General features: G+C 37.8%; 1 protein-coding gene across 2 annotated transcripts in view; it reads left to right on the forward strand.

Annotated features, from left to right (window-relative positions):
• The window catches only part of LOC137155175 (RNA binding protein fox-1 homolog 1), a 194,800-nt gene that overhangs the window by 93,477 nt on the left and 80,002 nt on the right, over positions 1-21,321 (forward strand). For both annotated transcript variants that reach the window (XM_067551274.1, XM_067551275.1), the window contains exon 8: positions 12,611-12,691. In XM_067551274.1, the coding sequence (XP_067407375.1) occupies positions 12,611-12,691 (81 nt within the window). The remainder of the gene's footprint in view (positions 1-12,610; positions 12,692-21,321) is intronic.

Genomic DNA, 21,321 nt, shown 5'->3' on the forward strand with positions numbered 1-21,321 from the left:
TGAGTTTTTCATTAAAATGTATACCATTATAGAAACTAAACAAGGATTATTCAAAGAATAATGCCAACGGCTGTTATTTTTTGAGAGATTAAATTAGTTAATTGGTTGTACATTTAAATCTGCAAGGTTAATCAACATATATTTATCATTGTGTTAAAGTCTGCATATTTTTGCAAAAATACATAAATATAACATCTTTCCATGTTAAATATGTGAATGTGCCATGTATGTGTACCTCACAGTATTAGTTATAAAGTGCAGTACAATAAGGGTTTGAGCCTTCTCTCATGCAAATCTATAGAAGAATTCCCACTGACTTGATTGGCGCAGGCTCAACTACAGGAGGTTTACAGTTGGGGCTGGTAGAATGTGCTAAGCAAAGAACTAAGCCAATGGAAGTTTGACCACTGCTTTCAACAAAAGTATCCCCCAAATGGCACATTTTACTAATTTGAAGGCACCATTGGGTACCAGAGAATATAGTAACCTTGTGTACAAATTTGATAGAGATGAACAGAGTGAAATGCTCCATGGAACCTCATGGGTGTTTATGAAGCAGAGAGGAGAGAGAGTGCTTGATGTACATTGATTGAGAGGCTGCTGTATACATAGAGTTTGCCACTGTTACCAAGTACGAGGATGGGGCAGAGAGAAAAAGAGGTAAAAGGAGAAGTCATGAGAGAGGCATAGTTAGGATGAAGGACGCAGCTGGATGTAAAGTGAAGGCAGGAGGATAAAGGCTGGGGTAGAGGTATAAAATGCTTTGAGAGGTTTTTTTTTTTTTTTTAAAGCTGCACTGCATTTGGAAGAGGAGAGGAAACAAGTGCAGATTCAGAAGAAGAAGAAAAGAAATATGGCCACAGAGCAACAGCGAGAGAAAAGACTTGTGACTCATGCCTGTGCCTCCTATATGAATAAGTTGTACTTTTAAAATAAAGAGAACTTCCTTCCTTCTTCTGGGGCCACAAGTCACAATGTCGTTGCCCCATCACAATCAGAGATAGTTAATTTATTGGTGCCAGTCATGCTAGATACTGGTTTTGAATATCCCTTGTAAGATGAACATGCTCCTTCTAGACTCAAAGATAAAATATACAGAATGAACTGAGCATGCATGTACATTTACCTATAACTGAGCTATATAATATGGTTATTTTAAAGGGGGAGGTATTCCATTTGGATCAGGGATATCAAACTTCCTTGTGGAGAGAACTGAATTCCAGTTTTAATCATGTTCTGTGGGCTGGTGTGTGAATTTAAGACCACATGCTTTCTTAAACTTCAAGTAGAGCTCCCAATGACATTAGAGGGAGGTTACAGAAGGATCAAGGGGAAAATAGGGTTTTTATGTAAATAACTAAACTTTTAGTTAATCATTTATTGTTGTTCAGTATCTTATTGCAACGTTAGTCTCACTTAATGGAGAAATATCCTCCTCTTTAGGATCAGCACTTCCATCCTTTTCTTTCTTTTCATACCTTCCACTATCCTTATGTGTCTCTTCTTTTCTTCTCTGCTCCTTTTCACTGGACCTAAGGATTGAGCCCTGTATGATTGGAAGGTGCCTAGCAAACTGGCAGACAAGACACTAATCCAAATAATAAATAACAATATATGCAGAGTGATACCTTAAAATAATCTCTCAGAATAAAATAAAAGACAAAACACAAGGCAATCATTAAAATAATTGTTTATTCAGGGCTGAGTAGGGATACTCACCATGTCAGAGAAGTTAATTACAGTTATGCACATGAATGCATAGCTCTGATTAAAGGAGGAACAATAAAGCCAGAAAAAAAGATCAGTCACAGAGGATGGACATTCAGGCAAACAAACTATTTTAAAATATGATGTAATATCATTAATATAGTTTATTAGAGTGGAAAACAATTCTACTGTGTGTCAGACCTTTATTATATCTGCCAGCCTAATCCTAAAGTAGCTCAAGGTTGTCATTCATTCTGAATAAGATGTTGAACTATATTCAGAATGCATGGCTAACTCACCGTTCTTCCATTTCCTCTCCAACATTGTCTCCTCATTTTAGGGTAACAGATTACAGATTGTCCATTATATTTGCTCAGCAAAAATGTAATACCAGCTTCTATACTGAGGTTTCATATAAACAAGATTTCATTATTTTTACAAAATACATTGCAGTCTATTTACTTATTATGGAGGTGCTCCATAGTTAAGCTGCTTTCTGAAACAGGCTTAAAATGGGGCATAAGCTTCTGTTTTCTTCTACATTTTTTTTTCTTTTTGGAACTTGTTTAGGGGCAGAGGGAAAGGGAATGCTCATACTGAACTGAAAGTGGATCTTTTGGAGATGTTCTATAACTTTTTTTTCACCATTACATCTTCTTTTCATGTGCCTCTGCAGTTCCAGAGTCTGGAGCTTCCTAAGTGAACAAGCATAATAAAAAAGCAGGGATCATGTGTCACAACATGTCAAGGGTAATTACAGTCATTCATAATATGTCTTGATTATGAAGGCAGCAGAATTGTCCATTGGTAAGGGAAAGGGATTCTGGACACGGAACAAGGAGGTGAGTTTCCCAGCACCGATAACCAGACAACCACTAGCTCTGTTCAGGGTAGCACCCAAAAATAGTAGTGTGGTCACGGTAGCATGATGGCCACCTGGGTTAGCCACTGAAGTACAAACCTGCCCAGCCCCCGGGTGTGCATGCAGGTGGCTAGCCCGAGCCACCGCCTGTGTCACTGTAGCCATGCTGCTATTTTTAGGCATCAACATGAGCAGAGTTAGTGTGTGTATGGCTATCCACATTAAGAATCACACCTCCCAGCTGCTGTTTAAACATACCCTGTGAGACAGGAGATCTGGGTTATATATATTTGGCTCTGTGTCTGACTCACTTTGTGACTTGGGCATGTCACTGAAGGCTAAATTGTGCCCTGACACTGCCAGAGTACATGGAGCAGAAATCAAAAGGATCTTTGTCTCCTCATGCAGGACTTTAATGAGCCTGCAGTTTTTGCCCTCACCTAGCATCACTAACCACTCCCAAAGGGTGAGGAAGGAGGCACAGCGGTGGCCCCCATTGAACTTCAGCCCACAGAGCTGGCTGACTGTTGTAGAGAAGAGTAAATTGTTCCCAACTGTCCTGTTAAGAGGGTGGTACAGTGCCTGAGTAGTGCAGATAAACCATGTATAAACTTCTTAAAATGTGGTTTTGATGTTAGAAAGCCAAAGAAAGTAAATAAAACCAAGACTTAGTTTAAATTAGAAGTGGAGTTCTTAATCCCATCTTTGAGCCTGAAGACAATTTTCAGTCTAAACACCTAGAGACCGAGTCTTGGTCCCTTTGGGCTGGGCACTGTACACACAAAAATTGTACAACCTTAGCATGTGACTGAAAAGAGAGAAACAGAGGAGGAGTGACTGACATGGTACAAGTGATGTTTTGTAAAACGAGTATCAATGTCAGCTCATTTGTTGCCTAGCCATTGTCAAAAATTTTGTAGATACTACAAGAGAGGTGAGTTTTAAGGAGGATAATGCAGTGGCTTCACCAGTTTTTATAAGGAGCTTCTCCCATGTACAGCATAAAGAGCAGCATGAGAGAAAGTGCAAAGGTGAGGGAGGAAATAATGGACTAGACAGCATGATGGAGATCAATATCACTGAAAGAGAAGAGATGGGGGAAGGTCATGGCTGAATAGCATATTAGAGCTGATAGATCTCATGAAGGACCTTAATGGTCTCAAGAATTTATTTTAAATTGGATTATTACAAAAGCGGTCTACATAGGACTATACCCAAGAATCAGTTAGAAACTACAGTTGGTGCAGAACATGGCTTCTTATAAGCCACAAAGAACATATAAAATGGAATATTTCATAATCAACTGAACTGCTTTCATATTCGCTTCCAACAGCAATATTAGGTCTTGACTTTGATTTATAAAACCCTACAGTACTTGGCCTTTGGCTACCTATGAGTAGCCCACTTTTCTTCTCTTCTTGCACTGCAGTTCTTGGACTAAAAGACCTATGTTTAACTGATTGGGAGTTGAAGGTTCTCATTGGGGGCCTCAACTCTATAATTTTCTCACCAAGAGAGCATGCTCTGAGCTTTTTCTATTTTTAAAGCCAGGGTAGTCTCTGGACTCAAGGGTTTGCTTGCAGATGATGTCAGGGAAATTGGTAATTTAGGATGTCACTTTTTTCCCCTTTAGAAAATAACTCAAAAAATTATTAAATTTTGTGTGTTCACCTGAGACATGATGGGGACTGAGGTATAAATCTAAAAAATAAATTTAATTGTGTTTGGAGAAGGATCCTGATTATCTGATGTAGAGGACATTTAATAGGCATTCTTGTTGCACAGACAATATATTTTCAAGCCTATTAAAGCCTAGGGCATGCCACATTATTCTGTTATTAATAACACAGGGCTAGACTTTGCAACTCTTACTTGATTGAGTGATCACTTACATGAGTAGTACAAATGGGACTTCTTGTCTGAGTAACTGTTCACCCAAGTCAGTAAGGACTGCACAAGCTAGTATATAATGTCGTTACACAACTATAGTCTTTCTGCTAGATGTTTCTGGCCCACATTTGTGGTGTTTGAAATAAGCTAAAATGAATAATAATTTCAAACTATCCATTGAGGTTGTGTCAATTAGGATTGATTACAGTGCTGTTCATAACCAGAAAGAGCTATAATGTACCTTCAACAAAGGAAATCAGTAGGGAGCTAGGTTTTTGGTTTTTTTTTTGAAGACAGAATGAGCGAGTCACTAAATGGAGAAAAAAAAACGCTAATGAGGATATAGCTCCAGACATGGAGCTAGCTATTGGTGGAACCTTCTGTTTGTCAAGTGCAGAACTACAGATACTTCCTACAAGCCAGGTCACAAACAAAAATCAAACAGCAAATTTTAGTAGAAGTTCTGATGCTCTCATAGTGCATTGAGACCTACCTACATCATTTGTTCAATGTATTTTTTTTCTTACAGAAGTCAGCATCTGGCCCTAAGTAAAAGGGATTATATGTTTTAAAAACGTGTTGTATATCCACCAAGTCCAAAAAAGTATAATTATCTCGTGTGTTAATTTTTTTTACTGTGTAACTGTCACAGAGCTGGCCCTTTAAGGGAGTCAGAGGCCCAGCTTATAAGTGACAGGCTCCACTGAAAGGAATGAGCCAACACAGGTTCATCTGTGAATAATTAACGGCCTAACTAACTAGAAGGCAGTTAAGTAAGGAACACCTGGGCCTAATAAGAAGTTTAGGAGAGTTCAATTGAAAAAAAAGTTCCTGAGAAGAAAAGATGCTCTAGAGGAAGGAAGCTCCTACAGAGCCTGAACTAGGTAAAAGTTCTGTAGGCAGGCAGGAAGGAATGGGAGAGACCCTGAACAAGCAGGAAAGAGACTGCAAAAGCTTTCCACGTAGAGATATAAACAGGGGAAAGACTACAGAGCTCTTGATGTAGTAGAGATGCCTGAGGCCTTATAGCTGAAGGAGCTGCTGCTGAAACCTAAAGACTTTTCTGTTATGGAACTTTTAAGTAAGAACCTTTAAACCCGCATACAAGTGCTCTATTTAGAAAGCTTTATTAAGAGAGAGATACTGCTGTAAAGTAGAATGTTTGAGTTCTCCTGGACCAGACTGTTTAAGTCACTTCATAGTTACCTCAGTGGGGGGGGGGGGGGAGAACTGAGGCAGGCCATGGCAATGCCATGCTCCGCTACAAGGGAGTGCTCAGGAGGTGACGTGCTCCTTCTATAATAACAGTTCAGTGATTAAATGTTCTCCTGTTTTTATGTTGAAAGTGGTTTTAAAAAGAAACCATAATAGATTGGAGTTAGTAAAGAATCACTGATATGCTGTCTCCAGTACACACCCCCCCCCCCCCACCCCCCCCGGCTGCTTCCATGACAGCTGAGCCTTTATGACTTTCTTCAGCCATTTTCCATACTTCTTGCACTATCTCCAGTGACCTATGCCAAGGCTTTTTCCAATAGTTTTCTGGTCCTCTTCTATGTATCAGGGCTTGCTCTGACGGTTGCTCAGCTCCAGTTTACTTAATGATCTACTAATGCCTCTCTCAAGATATGGAAAAAAATCAATTAAACCAGAGTCATAGAGATATTTGAGAGCTATACTGTGATGCCCAGTGCTGTGCAAGATTAGGACTTTAAAATACTGGTGAGTGGGGAAGCTGATTCATCCTTTACAGATTTGAGGGGCAGAACCTCAGCTGATGTATATTGTCATAGCTCCACTGAGACCATGGAACTGTGAAAATTTACACCAATTGAAGATCTGCCTTTGGTTGTTTTAAGGCTCTGTATTTTTCACAGCATGTTTACTAATATATCCTGGAGCAAATCTGACTATGACTACCAGCTATGACTACCAGAATTATAAGGGAGAAACTGGGAGTGTAAGAATAATCCTGTTATGCACACAGAGACAAAAAAATGTCTGAGTAGATTGTATTGAGAAAGGACAAACAGGAGGAGGAAATGTGACATATTAAAACAGAGTTGTGGTGGGAGAAGAGGGAAGTAAATGGTGGTCACAGAGTTCATATAAACTTTAGAACTTTCAGATTGAAACAACTGATTAAAATAAAAAGGTTGTGTTAGAAGTGTTTCAGGGCAAAAATATTCTGTTCAGCTTTTGTTTGCTTTCTGATGGTTTGTCTGCATAGTTTAATAGAAGTTATGTATATTATATACCTAACTTTGTAAACAGGTAGCTAGCTGCTACAGCAATAAAGCACTATATCTAGGTAACTCAATAGAATGAATGAATAATAAATATGGTCTTGATTTGCCTCCATTGCTGCAACTATGTGTGAATTTCATCCCCATGTGATGATAGGGGTGGTAGCTGTGAAAATTCAACTTTTTGGTGCAGTCACTTTGGGTAATTTAATAAGAATCTGCAAATAGATAACATCAGTATCTGCTGTATGCCAGGTTTTATAGCAAGTATGGGGAAGCACAAGGGAATGCTTAGCTATTTATATTAGGTAACAATGGATTTTTTTAATGGCCTCCACTCTGTGTAGACTCAATTAGATATATTCATAATTGAAAACTGTTCATTTTCAAAGGGAAGGTCAAGGGGGCAAGATAACAGTTACAAAGTGTGTGCTGATATTTAAGGAAGTAACAAGAGATAAGTTTAGGTATAAGGCAAGACAGTTTTAATTTAGTTTATGGACCAAACTTAATATGCTGATTTCACCTTAAGGTAATCTTAAAAGTGTTCTGCATACATTCATTACTATGGGTTGTTTTCAACAATGATACACAGCATCATTATTTGTATTAAAATTTTTTTTCCATTAGGCTTAAGGAATTTCTGGGATGAACTACACTGGAAACATTTCTTCAAATTCTAACCAGTTTTAAAACAGGTTCCACTAAATTGATCTTAAAACCATTTGCAAATATAGTGTTGACAGTGCTGTGGAAACTGATTCAGTAAAAATGGTTTACATTGCCTGGAGCCTGGGCTACACTACAAATCCAACTGGATATAAAATAGTTTTAGCTGAACTGTTTTATAACCAGTTACAGTTCAGTAGAAAGTTTCCTCAACGTTGACCAGGCTTCTGAGGGTTAAATTCGTGACAAGTTTGACGTTTAATAAAAAGCCATTTTTGAGTTATTTAAGCAATAAAAACAGCCCCCTGAAAATTTGATTGTTCAAAAACACTATTTAGAAAATACTCATATATCTCAAAAACAAGAATTGATTTTTACAACTATAAAAAAACCAAACAAACGTCTTAGTACTGTGCAGAAGCTCAAGAAATTTTAGCCCAAAGAATAGGATTTTTCTTAGGAAAACCTATAGCAATATGAAGAGTGGACCTTTCTTTCTTAATCATAGGTTATATGTGAAAATATGCAGGAGGACAGGTATGAAATTGGAATGGCTTTTGGCACTGAAAATAATGCCCTTATCATACCATCTTACCCTCTTGGAGTATAAGAAGTAATGCATAATTAGCATGGGATGTGACTAGGTAAAATATGTGCATCAGTGACATCTGTTGGAATGGACTAGCTAAACTGTCACTGATCATAGCATACTACTCTCTGCCCTCCCATGACACTGTCAACATGGCTGCCTAAGTTTTCTTTTAGCCACTGATCTGTCTTTTTGACCTTCTGATGAACTCTCTGGTGGTATCTCAGAGCATATAAAATATCCCCTTAAAATTCTTAGCCTAATTGAGTGAGTCCCATTCCTGGGTCTGTATGCCTGCCCATGGACCTACGTGGCTGGACTCAACAGAGGGTATCTCCTGATGATTTATTTAGTGTGCTCTGCTACTCCAGTAATCATTTGCTTTTTGTGTGCAAATGTGTTAGTTGCCCATGTGAAAGACATGCAAAAATATGCAGACTTCTGATGGCACTATATAAAACTGGCCTCAAATTCTCTGAAAGTGTGGAGCAAAATGCAGCATTAAAGATAAACCTTTGCATGAATGTACTCTCTTTGTTTTATGTCCAGAATTTGCACAATATTTTTCAAAGAACATTTTTGCAAGAAAAGACACATTGAGAACTTCTATTAAAATCCGCTTTCTTATAAAAAGAAATAGAAAATCAAGGTACCTTTATTAGGTTCTGCTAGGATTTAGTGTTCTAGAGGAAATGTATTTTATTCCAGTGGGATTCTGTAAATTGCATCCAGTACATTGAATTTTTCCCTGAGGATCTTACTGTAAAATAATTAACCTTCTCCTATATGTTTGCTGCAATTTAAGTACTTTTAAAGCCAAAGTGAAACACCTCAAGAATCTTGAGTTTCCATTTGAGTTAATCTTAATAAAACTGTAATATCTGTCAAAAGAAATCTAGTAGTAATAACTTGGATATTTATCTTAAATTTATGTGTTAGTTCAAATGTTAAGCTTTAAAAATAAAATTGGATAAGTGCAGTGTAGTAACATAAATTAAGCAGGCATCTGCTTTTTTTTTTTAAGAGAAATGTATGTATCTGAATAGCGATATAACTATGTCATATACTTGTACAAAGTGAAAACAAGAGTCTTCATCAGTATGAGTGCTGCTAACAGCAATAAAATATTCTTGAATCCTGGACAACTTAAAAGAGGCAAATTGTTGGCTGGAAAATTTTTGCTGTTCTCTGAGTGTGAGGGGGCATCTGCCAGGCCAGGAAAGGGTTAAGAGGGCCCTTGTAGAGATGGCATGAAAGGCAGCCAATAGGAAGGAGCTGCATGGCAGCCAATCAGGAAGCCAGTATATAAGGAAGCTGCAGAGCGGAGCAAGGACAGTGTCTCTCAGGAGCTCAAAGGGGAAGTAATGTCAGCACCTTGGACAGAGTAGTGGCTGGCTGCTGGGATTCAGCAGAGTGGAATGCCCTGAAGCAAGGGCAGAGGAGGTATTGGGGCTACAGAGAAGCAGTCCAGAGAAATCTATGGAAAAAATGTAGGGGAGATGCAGTGAAAGGCTGCCACACATAGGGTTCCTGGGCTGGGACCCGGAATAGTGGCCATGCCCAGGTCCCTTCCCCACCCCTGATTGCTGCAGGACTGCAGTGGCCGCTGTGGGAAGTGGCCTAGAACGGACCGTGTTACACTGATAAAAATATAATCAAGGTAATTAGACAATATAGATGGGATCCAAATATCAAAATTTTGTGATCAAGAAAATGAAAGGGACGCTTACATGTCTAAAAATCTTTTAATTTAAAAAAGTAAATCTCCTGTCTTGTGTTCCTAATAATATCTAAGGTTATTAAGGCTGTGTTTATGTTCATTTATTTTTTGCATTTTGCTCACCTTGGATAAGAAAAACACACTAATAGTTTTATTTTTCTTTATTGTTTCTAGTCAGTTTTGTTTTCAGGGTCTTGCAGTAGTACAGTATCGCAATGGCCATGTTGCAAACACTCATTCAACACATCCATATTCAAGAGAGCACTTAAGCATGTGTATAAATCCCACTGAGTTAAATGCTACCCTGATAGGATACCTGGCTTAATTGGGGCCCTCTATTTATTTGTTTAAAAAAAAAGTTTATACTTTTAATTTATTTTTATTTTATATTTTAATTGGTCTTTGTTTTTATAAATTTGTTTTTACAAAATCTAAATTTTGGACCAGATTTGACCTTATCACATTCCTTTAAGACTTGTGATTGGTGAATCACAAAAGCCAAGAATGTTCAGTTCAGACAAATATAAAAACGTTCTATTACTTAACCAAGTCCCATGATCTGGGAAAATTACAACGCTTATAGGGTCTCTCATGAGATTTCCAGTACTTCCTGCTTTCAGCAAAGTTGACTGTACCACAAGAATTGTTTTTCTCACAGTATTCCAAGAATTTCTGCTTCCTATCATAGCTGGAACCAATAATTAGAGGTGGTTAATAGTAAAATAAATAAATAAATAAATGAAAAATTAAGTTTAAAAAAAGGATTTGCTCTGATCATGGCTTTTGGTTTGGAACAGCTCTTAATTGTTCAAGGGGATATCCAAATTCTACATAAGAAACCTATCTAACATTTTCTTTTCATGGGAATTAATCCATAATATTTAGATTTCGATTTGGCCTTTGAAAAGCCTAACCACCAAGACACTCTCTGACACACACACAGCCCCGTCTTGCTCTAGTTGGACATTCCCCAGGCAGTTGTGTTTGTGGAACACTTCATAGGGCCCCATGTACTTTCAGCCTCCTGATTCTGAACAGAGTCCAGGCCCTGCTACTGTCTTGGGGTCTTTCCATATCTAGAGGGTGTACCTATTCTCTTAGCTAGTATTCTAACCTGAGAGTTAGGATGCTGTGGTCAAATTAGCCCTGGGACTAGTGCTGACCCCTCAGGCTCTCCCATCGCGTAAGCACAGTCTCTTCCAGAACTCCAGCCATGTGTGTGCTCTGGATTTATAAAATAGACAAAAATAACAAACCCACCTATGTCCATTTTCCCTGTCTGTTTCCTCTGGAGAGTTCTTTCTGCTTAGGCAGAGTCCTCTGGTGCCCAGGATTCTTCTCTTCAGAATCATGGAGCCTTTCTAGGTCAGCTAGCTTTCTCTGATTTTTGCTGGTCCCTCAGTTAAACCAGAGCCCCCCCCTCCTCCCTTCCCTGCAATGAAAGCATGTCTGTGTCTTCCTCTCTCCTGCCCAAACCTTCCTGTCTCACTCGGCCAATACCTGGTTTCTTTGTTCTGCTGTTGGCGATTATCCACTCTCTGCTTTACCAACCCTCTGCAGAGAAAGTTGGTCAAACTGTTTTCTCACTCAAGAGAATTCCTTAGCATACCAACTGTTCAGTCAGAGCACAATCATTAACATTAATAACTCTGCATTGTCCCTGGTCTGGAAGACCCTGCCAGCCAGTGGTGGATTCCAGTCCATATAAAGGCATTCGATGATACAAATTATTCCATTAAAAACAACTTTATAATATCAACCAGAATTGGTAAGATTAAAGACAGATACCCCAGTGCTTCACTCACACATGTCCAAAATCTGAACTCAGTGGAGTTGCATGGGTTATAAGTCAATGCAGAATTTGGCCCATTGTATTTTACCTTTTCAAGTGAATTCAGTTCTTATGAAGGCACAGAATTCACAATACTAAAAGCTGGATGTGTCTACAATATCTACAAAACTGATGTAGCACAGGTCATATGTCCTTGCACTTCCCATATACTGGGTCTCATTCTTGGCATGTATTGGTCTTTTCAAGAGGTGAAAGGATAGTGTGTCTATTCAATACCTCATCTAAGATTGCCCAGACAGAGCTAGAGGTAGAAATGTAGAACCAGGCAGAACACTGACTCAGTTCCCTGGAAATCAGAGAACAAAATAAGAACCTAGCTGAATCTTTGCCCAAAACAAAGTCTTTCATTAACTTTTTTCATAAACCTTTTAGAATTTCTGCCTTTTGTGCCTTCTTCACTTTCTGGATTCAGCTGATATACCACTGCAAGAGGTTATTCCTGTGTATTTCTGTCCCAGACAATACCAAAAATGTGGTAAACTTATTAAGAAGTAGTTATATTCTGTTCTCAGTCATACCACTGTCAATACAAGTCTTTGGAGTCAGTGGAATTACTTTGAATTTACACTGGTATGACCGAGATCAGATCTGTTCCATAATCAGTACTTATGAGATTTTCAGCTTGATTTATTTGCTGTGTTTGTTCAAGCAGCCTCTCGTTTCAGGAAAGGTGGTGTGGGTGGTTGCATTGCCTGAGTTAGAAGCAGGGCTAATTAGGCAGCCTCTGCTTTAGAAATACAGGGGAAAGAGACTGAGAGAGCAGCTTCAGTAAAGCACAGCAGCATAACTGCATGCACAGAATACACACAACCTGAACCAGCCTCCCCACATAAAAATGGATATTTAAGTTTTGGAAGGGTGGGGGAATCTGTGTTTTGTTTTTCTAATATAGGATTCAAGTGTTCTTTGGGGGCTCTTTCTGTTTTGAAGTCAAGGGGCAAAAAGTGCCTCTGCTTCACTGTACTTCCACAGTGTTATGACTTTATTTTTGTTCTGGGATAAAAATGCAGGTTTAGTTTGAGTGTTCCAAAACCAGATACCACTCTCTCTCTCTCTCTCTCTCTCTCTCTCGTAGGCAGGGTGCTGCTGTGCCAGGCAAACCAGGAGGGATCTCCCGTGTACAGTGCCCCCAGTTCACTAGTATACACATCCACAAGTAAGCCAGTGTTACGGCTCTATTTTTGTTTTGTGACAAAAGCCGATAAATGTGAATTAAGCCCCTTAAAAATGTAATCCCCCCGGTAGTAGTTCTTGTTAAGGTAAATGTGATATTTATAAACATGTTTAAGTAATTCTACAGGTAATTCAGCAACTGATTCTTTATTTACATCATCATAATTGTAAATAGAAAATATTATAGTATTCTACTATACTGGTCAAAAGCTCAGTAGTCACACTATAATATTTTGGAGTCTATTTCTGTTGGATACACTGATCATTTTGACAAAGTCAAGTATTTTCTTTGAATCTGAAATGAGGAAGAAATCAAGAATCTCATACCCTGCCACCGCTTGATTGTATCAAGATGAAGTTAGATATGGCCCCTTTCTTTAAATTGTCTGGGGTGGGCCAAAAAGTACCTAAGCCATCAACAATAAAAGAGGCTGTGTGCAAAAGGATACTAAATATACCAACAGCTGGCCCAATAAAAACAGTAAAAGGCCTAGTGGGACTATGCATAGTGCTGTCCTCTATTTTTCTACACATGCCTCTGGAGTGGAAATGTCTCCAAATCCTCTCAAATCCTATAGCAGAAGTGGAAACAATTCTGACAACACTGTGTCTCATGATGATGAAGATGATGATATCAGTTCTGAATCTGATCTGGATGAAAAAAGCACCTAATAAGAGCAGTAGTAGTAATAATGATTGTTACACTGGTGATGCTACCAAAACATTCAATGAAAATAAAACCATCACCAGCTAGTGAAATGACCCGTAAAAATATCAAATTTATTATTACAAAGTCAACAAGAACTCCTTCTGCTTCTTCTGGTAGAGCAGATTCCTCTTTATCTGACTTGTTGCAACAGGGTGAACAGCAGCATCTTCTGTGTATTCCTCATCAGTGAGTTTTCCCTAAGCAAGATGCTTAACCTTAGCTGTTCGGGGTTATTTTTGTCAGAGCACTATTCCATGCAGATGAGAATAATGCAAGTTGAGGAGTGACTATTCTGGACACCAATGCGGCGATGAGGCAGCTTTACTATAATAATTCAAATTAAATATTTAGCATTGCTTCTTTAGATTATATACTTATTTCTAACGCTGAATGGCAGAATATCAGAGTTTTCTCTAGAAAAAAGGTAGAGGAAAGAGGAGTTCTGATGATGCGTCATCACAATTGTGTGCTCCTATTTTGTCACTGTCTGTGAACAACGCTCACTATTGCTGCTGCTGCTACATAAATATGTGCAACACAAGTCCTTAGCAATGAATGATGAAGTAATGTAATGTATATAAGTATTACAAAATAGGGACAAATAGTCCAGAAATTATCTAACCACACTACCTTTTGACTGGAAAATAGGTAATGAAACTCTGTATGGTAAATTGCTTCCAAATGCTCTTAGAATATTTTGAACAATGCTATTTTTCCCAAGCGGACTTTTTCCCCAACAGTGCTATGCCTCGTATTATGTTAGAGATGGGAAGGACCTACAATGTCAACTACTCTGTTTCCCTGCTATTAGAAGATTATTCCCTTCAGTACATTTATAATGTTTTATCCCATTTTGCTTTAAATGTCCTTAGTAATTGGGCCATTTTCATCAGAGAACTATCCCGTACCTAATTTATCTCACTGTTAGAAGTTTTCCTGCAATTAACTCTAAATATTCCCTTTCTGAATTTTACCTCCAAGACTCCAAATTATACCCCTGCACCACCCGAAATAATTCCTCTCTCTGCATGGTATTTACATCTTTCAAATATTTGCAGTGTTACTAAATCCTTAGTTAGTCGTTGAATAGACAAGCTAAGTTCCATTTTTAGCTTTTTTCATCATCATCATCATCTCAAAAATACATCTCTCCAAAGTAACTCATTCAGGAGTGGTGTTTCTCGGAAAGATAGTATACTAACAAACTCCCACTTGTTTTCAGTTAGATTAGATAAGCAAGAAACTAAATCTTTTGCACTTGCTTCCCCCTGGCCATCTTCAACATAAAACTTCAGAATAGAGATTGCAACTAATCTTTTCAGTACAAATCACTATTATTTTGCTAAATCTCCATGCCTGCATGTCATCATATCTGCTTCTCAGTTGGTATTGACAGAACATAGTTTTCCCTACAGGATAGTAATTGTAGTGCTGCTAAAATTAAACTATTTTAATTATTGTTGGACTACTTGAAACGTGTTGCTTATTTCTAATAAACTTTTCCAATAAGGAGAAATAACACTCCTTCATTTGTATAGGGTGCCATATTAAAAAACTAAAGTAAGCATGGTGTAAGTTTCATCTCCATCACATTTAAAGTGTATTTGTTATGGTCAACACCTTCTATCCTTGTAATTCGGGCCAAATCTATAAAATACTTTTTTGAAAAAAATAGATGCATCAGTGTTAACTTTAAGGAGGCTAACTATTCCATTACTGTCATTCCATGTAGGCAGCAGCATTGCAAGCGTCATCTTTCAATAATTTTTAAGAATTGTGATTTTTGTCACCCTGTTTTGCCATTTGTTACAATTCTTACAAATGGGTAATATTTCAGGATAAACTACAATGACATTTTTCCTCTTTAAATAGTGGAAATTGCAAATGTGTTATCACATTAATCACTGAAGGGGGACAGTCATCTGAGATTTTCAAAGCTGCCTGGGAGAACTGGACACCATTAATTTTAATGGAAGTTGGGAATCCATATCCCTTGGGGCAGTTTGGAAAATGTCAGTTTCCATCTCTAGAAATGTTATTGTCTTTACATTTGCCTTTTTAAATTTAAGCCTACTTATTTACCTTTGCCTTTAGCTATCACAAAGGAATGAAAAGAAAAATGGTGGTAAAATGCCTTTCTCTTAATTGGGTTAATTTTATTCTCCATTTGGTCACTTTATGAGCTAGCTTGTAGCAAGGGAAAGTACATCGTTATGCTGTCTCTGGAGCAGTCCCACAAGGAAGAGTGGGACTTTTGAGTCACATTCTCCCTCCTGGTCTGCCTGATGCTTCCAGGAAGTACATGTACACTTCCCAACGCACTGGTGTAACTATACAGATGGGTTCGAAGGGGACAGAGCCAAAGCTCTGCCTTGTCCAACCCTTCCTGCCCACTTGTGGTAGGTGGGGCAAATCAGTCTGTAGAATCTGCTTCTCCCAGGCAGCGGAAGTGGTGTTATAGCACAACTGCACAAAGGAATAAAAGGGATGCCTTATATCTCTTTTACTCCTATAGGCTTGAGTACAAGATGGGCCACAAGCTAGATCTTTAGTAGAGCATATAATCAGGAATCTACACTACCCTCCACCACAACTCCAGTGCAGGATGTGAGTAAAGCGTCAGGAGGAGAACTATCCAGAGTGCAGCCAGGGTGGGTTAGAGCAGCCAAAAGATTGCTGCGACCTACAGAGGTCAGGCAGAGACTCAGAGAACCATATTGAACTTCCCTGATAGTGCACAACCTCTCTGCAGCGCTGAGCAGAAACTTGGTGCAGCAGAGAATTTGGCCCTTTGTGACTAATACGTTTGAACCCCTCTTCCTTCCATTCCTCCCCATGTCAGAAAATTAATGTTTCCAGAGGAGATTTTCATGTTCTGAAAAAGCTTCTACGTAATGGAAAATGAGAACCTGGAATATCCCTTTGCTCCCTTGTTGGAGCTGCTCAATAAGCAGAACTGCCTCAAGTCTGGGCCCTAGGAGAATCTGATAGCCTATACTTGATAGCTATGTCATTTGTTCCTCATAGAGTATACGCTAGAGCAGGGCAAATACTGTAAAAAAAGACACAAATATTCATTTGAATTTATAAATGAATTCACTTTGTATTCACACCTCTCTTCCCCACTATTTCTGATGCAGAAGCTATCCAATTAGCCCTAATATTAAACAGATTTCTTTTATGTTTAAAATATGAAAAATATATTGGATATTTTTGCCCTTGTGTAACTACCGTGTTAGTGGAAGGTGATTCTAAAAGGCTCAAAATTGCCCTAACACAAGAAAAGATCTAGCTGAGTATGCTTATATACGCTCATGCACAGCACACACTCTAAAAGTTAAGGTTCATATTTTATCCTTTATACTTTGATATTTTAAAACATAAAAGTAATAAGTGAAAAAAAATGAAAATAGTATAAATTGTCACCATATTTACTTTGTTAAAAAGCACATAGTTTCATTGAGTTAAAGCATAGTCATCATGATCTACAACATCAGCATTAAGAGCTCAACAGCTGTGGTCATACAAAAGATACAGTGACCCTCCCTTAACAATGGCACAATCCACAGCTACGAATTCCAGAAACTACCTTTAACTGCATGGAAATAGGGATGGCTTGTCATCCTGTGCAACTACCTACCTATCACAGGGAATGAAGGCCCTAAGCACCATTGTTTCTAGAACAAGTCCAGTATCCCCTTCATTCAACTTGATGAACTTTCCACCCTATCTAGGACCCTTCCACAAGTGAATGAAAGAAATCTCCAGTATTATTTATGACTTTCATAGGGGTTTTTTTGTGTTCTTTACGGATGGATCATAGAAATGAGGTGGTCACTACACCCGATGTGGAAGTGTTAAAGTGTTTGCTCATGACAAGGAATTGTATGTTGGAAGTGCTCAGTCTTTAGTACAAGTTTCACTGTGTAGTGAATGGAATAGAATAAGTTATACATCGAAGCCAAAACATAGGGGAAGAGAGAGGGAAAACAAGCCATAAGTCTACAGAAAGGAGCAGCAGCTGCCAACAGAAAACATTGGTATTCTGGGGAGCAGCTAACTGACACAGCCCCTGCATTTTCTAAAATTGGCTAGTTTGCTGGCTTGCTGTAGCAAAGATCCCAGCCAGTAACAGGGTCATTTTCAAAAGAGTTCAGAATTGGCCAAACTCTACTCCCAAGGAAGACAATGGGAGATAAACCATTGACTTAAATGGAAGCAAAGTTGGACCAAAGCTGAGCGTTTTTGAAAATCCAACCCAAAAGCTATAAAGATTCATTTTAACCATTAAGTTTTGTATTAGTTTCATGTGCATACATAGCAATATCTGGCCAAATTCTGCCCTTGGATGTGTATGTGCAGTTCTTGTATTCTAAGAGGGACCCCTGTGCATGTGTCAGAGCAGAGTTAGGACTGAAGAGACTGCATGTATCACACACATGGATCTCTAACTGCACTGGATACCAGACATCCTACACTTACCAGATGAATGATAAATGCTATATGTCCTTATCTAGACTGATATGCATGTGTGTGTGTATCTAGGAACACCAGGAATTTCCTTCCATTTGTTGTGCACTCCCCTAAGATAAGTTTGCCATTTACTTCAGTGAATGCAGAACTGGGGACACTGTCTATATTTTCTAACATATACTGAATATTAGAGTTTTTTTATTATCCATAAACAAGCTTAAGAACTTCAAAACACACATGCCAATTTTCATTGTTGGTTAAAAAAAATCTTTAATATTATAGTAAAGTCATAGACTTAAAAGAAGGAAAATGTTTTCAAAATGCAAGAACCTATGCATTTATTCTATTTTACCATAGTCAAGGGCATTTGAAGGTGGCAGCATATTTTAACTGATACATTGATTGCAATTTTGTGTGGTGTAGTGTAGTAGAATTCAACAAAATGATTTAGGTGGTACAAATGCATATAAATCAGAGCCACATTGTTCTTGTTCTTTATGTAATTGTCTGATAAAACTTCCATCAGTTTCTGTAATTAAACTAATGATCTAAATGAATTTCCAGATCACTAGTTATTCATTCCCATATAGAAAATGTCATTATATTGAGTTCAATTAATAGAAAGTAAGTTTACAGCCCATTGTGTCACTTAAATGCGATTCTTCTATTTTAGCTGTTTTAATTATGAAAATTCTTTCCCCCCCCACTTTATTTGTCCCATTTGTGGACACCTTCATTGTTCATTCTTTGTTCAGAACAAAATAAACAGTGGTTAACATTTATAGTCAAAATATTTTGTGCCCAATAAAGTCCCTGTCCTTAATATAAATATAGATGGTGTTTTTCAAATTTGTACCTTGTTAGCTTTTTTAAAAAAACAAAACAAAACTCAATCAATGCCAAACCTACAATCCCATGATATGCCCCAAAACATCTTATTTGTCCTGATATTTCTTTCAGAGAAATACATATGACAGTTAAACAGTCACCAGAGGATACTTTTGTTTTGTGTCAGACAGATATTAAAACAATAAACTATGTTGCCCTGGGATTTTAGCTCACAAGCAACCAGAAAACAAGGCAAAGATGAGATGTTTTTGAAAGGTGGGAAGGCAGTTGTTTCAAGAAATTCCCCGGAAACCTTTGGTCTTATGATATTATTGACAGGAATTATTTTTAATGCTTATGTTTTCTTAAGTGAATCATGAAAATGCCTTCTGCTATTTTAAAATCTGTCTTGCAGCATTAGACACTACCTTTTATTCTAAGTTATTCATCAGATTTCAGTAGCAGGAGAAAATCCTAAATTACAGTCTACAAAATAAATCAGGTTATAAAAAGCTTCAATATTGGTGATTTTGTTATGCTTTTGCACTACTCTATTGCAGTAGGACTGCTAGTATTTATAGTGTCAATTTCTGGGATATCTTTAGTGAAACAGAAAATACCAAGATTTCATAGGAGTAGAAGGGTGTGAAGAAATTGTAAAAAGGTAATTTTAAATGTATTTCTGTACCGAATTATTAATGGAGCCATTCCATGGAGAGATCTGGCCTTAACTCGGTTTTCATGTTTGCTTGGCAGTTAACATGTAATTACATAATAGTGCATGTTGTGATGATGGTGGCTTGAGACTTCAAGACTGTTTGGCTTTTGTGCTTTTGAGACAGGTCGTCTATTCACTTCTGTTGTTTGTTATTGACCTCCACTGACTTCACTGGAATGACACCATGGCTGAACTTGTCCCACTCTGACATTGTTTTCAGTTGGGAAGGGACTATTCAGTAAGCAGGAAGTAGTTGTGAACTGGTATATAGATCATAAAGGGTTTAAAGTATGAGCATTAAATAAGTATTTATATAAATAATTTGTCTACTTTTACTGTCTAAAAGCTAAATTAAAACTTGTTCATGTTCTGATAAAGTAATAGATTATAGCAAGTCATTTTAATCTAATTTAATTGATATATTAGTACAGCATTGTATTTTCAACTTTGCGTTTTTGTCTGCCTTTTATTGTTCCTTCAAACAAAAAAAAGTACCTTTCCACATAACTTCTGCAGACCTGCAAAGTTAAACACTATAGGATTGAGAATCATTCTCCCTTGCTAAATGAAATGTTACAAAAATCCTGCCCAGAGGGAATTGTCAATACATTTTAGGTGGCAGATCACAAACATCACTTCGACTGTGCAAAAACCTCATTACTGCACATTTAGGAACCAAGGCATCTTTGATGTGTCTCTTGAATTAATTCATTGCATTTATTTATGGCTTGAAGAACTCATCTGGTGGTAACTAGGAGTAATGTGAAAAGAACTTAATATTTTACATGAGTCATACACTAAAATGCTTCATGCTGAGTAAATATGAAAATAAAAATAAAAATAAAAATGTTTGGGCATTGAAAATATTTCAATAATTCCTTGTATGATCTGATTTTATAAATCAAACACTTCCATCCATTTCCCTTTTCCCAATTTTTTATGTATTTTCCATGTGTTACATTATGTTCACCTGTCACATTTGAGTATTTGCAGACAGAAAGGTTGGAATTAATCTCTTTTTCAGAATAAGGGTGTCTGATATAAAAGTGGTTTTGAACATGGCTTGGCCAGTACTTCGGAACAAGGGACAGATTCTGAGCTAAGTTACACTACTGTGGATCCAGAGTAATGTCTCTGATTTCCAAATACATTATTTATAAAGCAAACATGAATCTTATTAAATGGAATGAAAAGAATTCATACTAAATGTGTACAGTCCAGGTTTGGGTAGCAATCATTTCTAATTATTGAAAACCTGCATTTGCATGGCTTGATTCACACATGCGAGGACAGCGGTTGCAAATTACACGCACTACCCCCAAGAGGGACAGTTGTACCCCAGGACATGGTTCCAGCCCTAGGGAGGGCAGGTGATGTTTGAATTATTACTTGTTGGCACTACACAAACAGTATATGTGGCACTTTACAAACAAGTATGAAGACTTGGTCTCTGCCTCAAAGAGCTTATGGCTTAGATAGGCAACAGAAATAGACACCAGAGGCATTGGGATGAAGCAGGATGAAAAGCATTGAAACCATCTGGTTTGAGTGGTGAAGTACAGCACATCTTCTAAGTGGTTCTACCATTTTTGTTTGGATTTTTTTGGGGGGGTTATCTTAAAAGAGTAAACAACTTCAGTCATCAAGTGATAACAGTTGCTTGAGGAGACGACTAAGGAGGAAAGTGAGTTTTGAGGAGGGACTTGGAGGAGTGGGGTGAAGGCATGCAGGCAGAAGGGGGGGCAGTATCTTTTTTATGGATATGATTTCTGTTCCTTTTATTCTTCTGGTGAGAAGTTTTAATGAATATAAATGTAACATGTTTATTAAAAGAATCAACAGGTGAGAGAAATAAATAATTACAATAAAACTCATGGTTAGAATA

Source organism: Emydura macquarii, unplaced genomic scaffold (genome assembly GCF_026122565.2).
Source record: "Emydura macquarii macquarii isolate MOO-44397 ecotype Brisbane River unplaced genomic scaffold, CSIRO-AGI_Emac_v2 contig_1348, whole genome shotgun sequence".
Taxonomy (NCBI): Eukaryota; Metazoa; Chordata; order Testudines; family Chelidae; genus Emydura; species Emydura macquarii.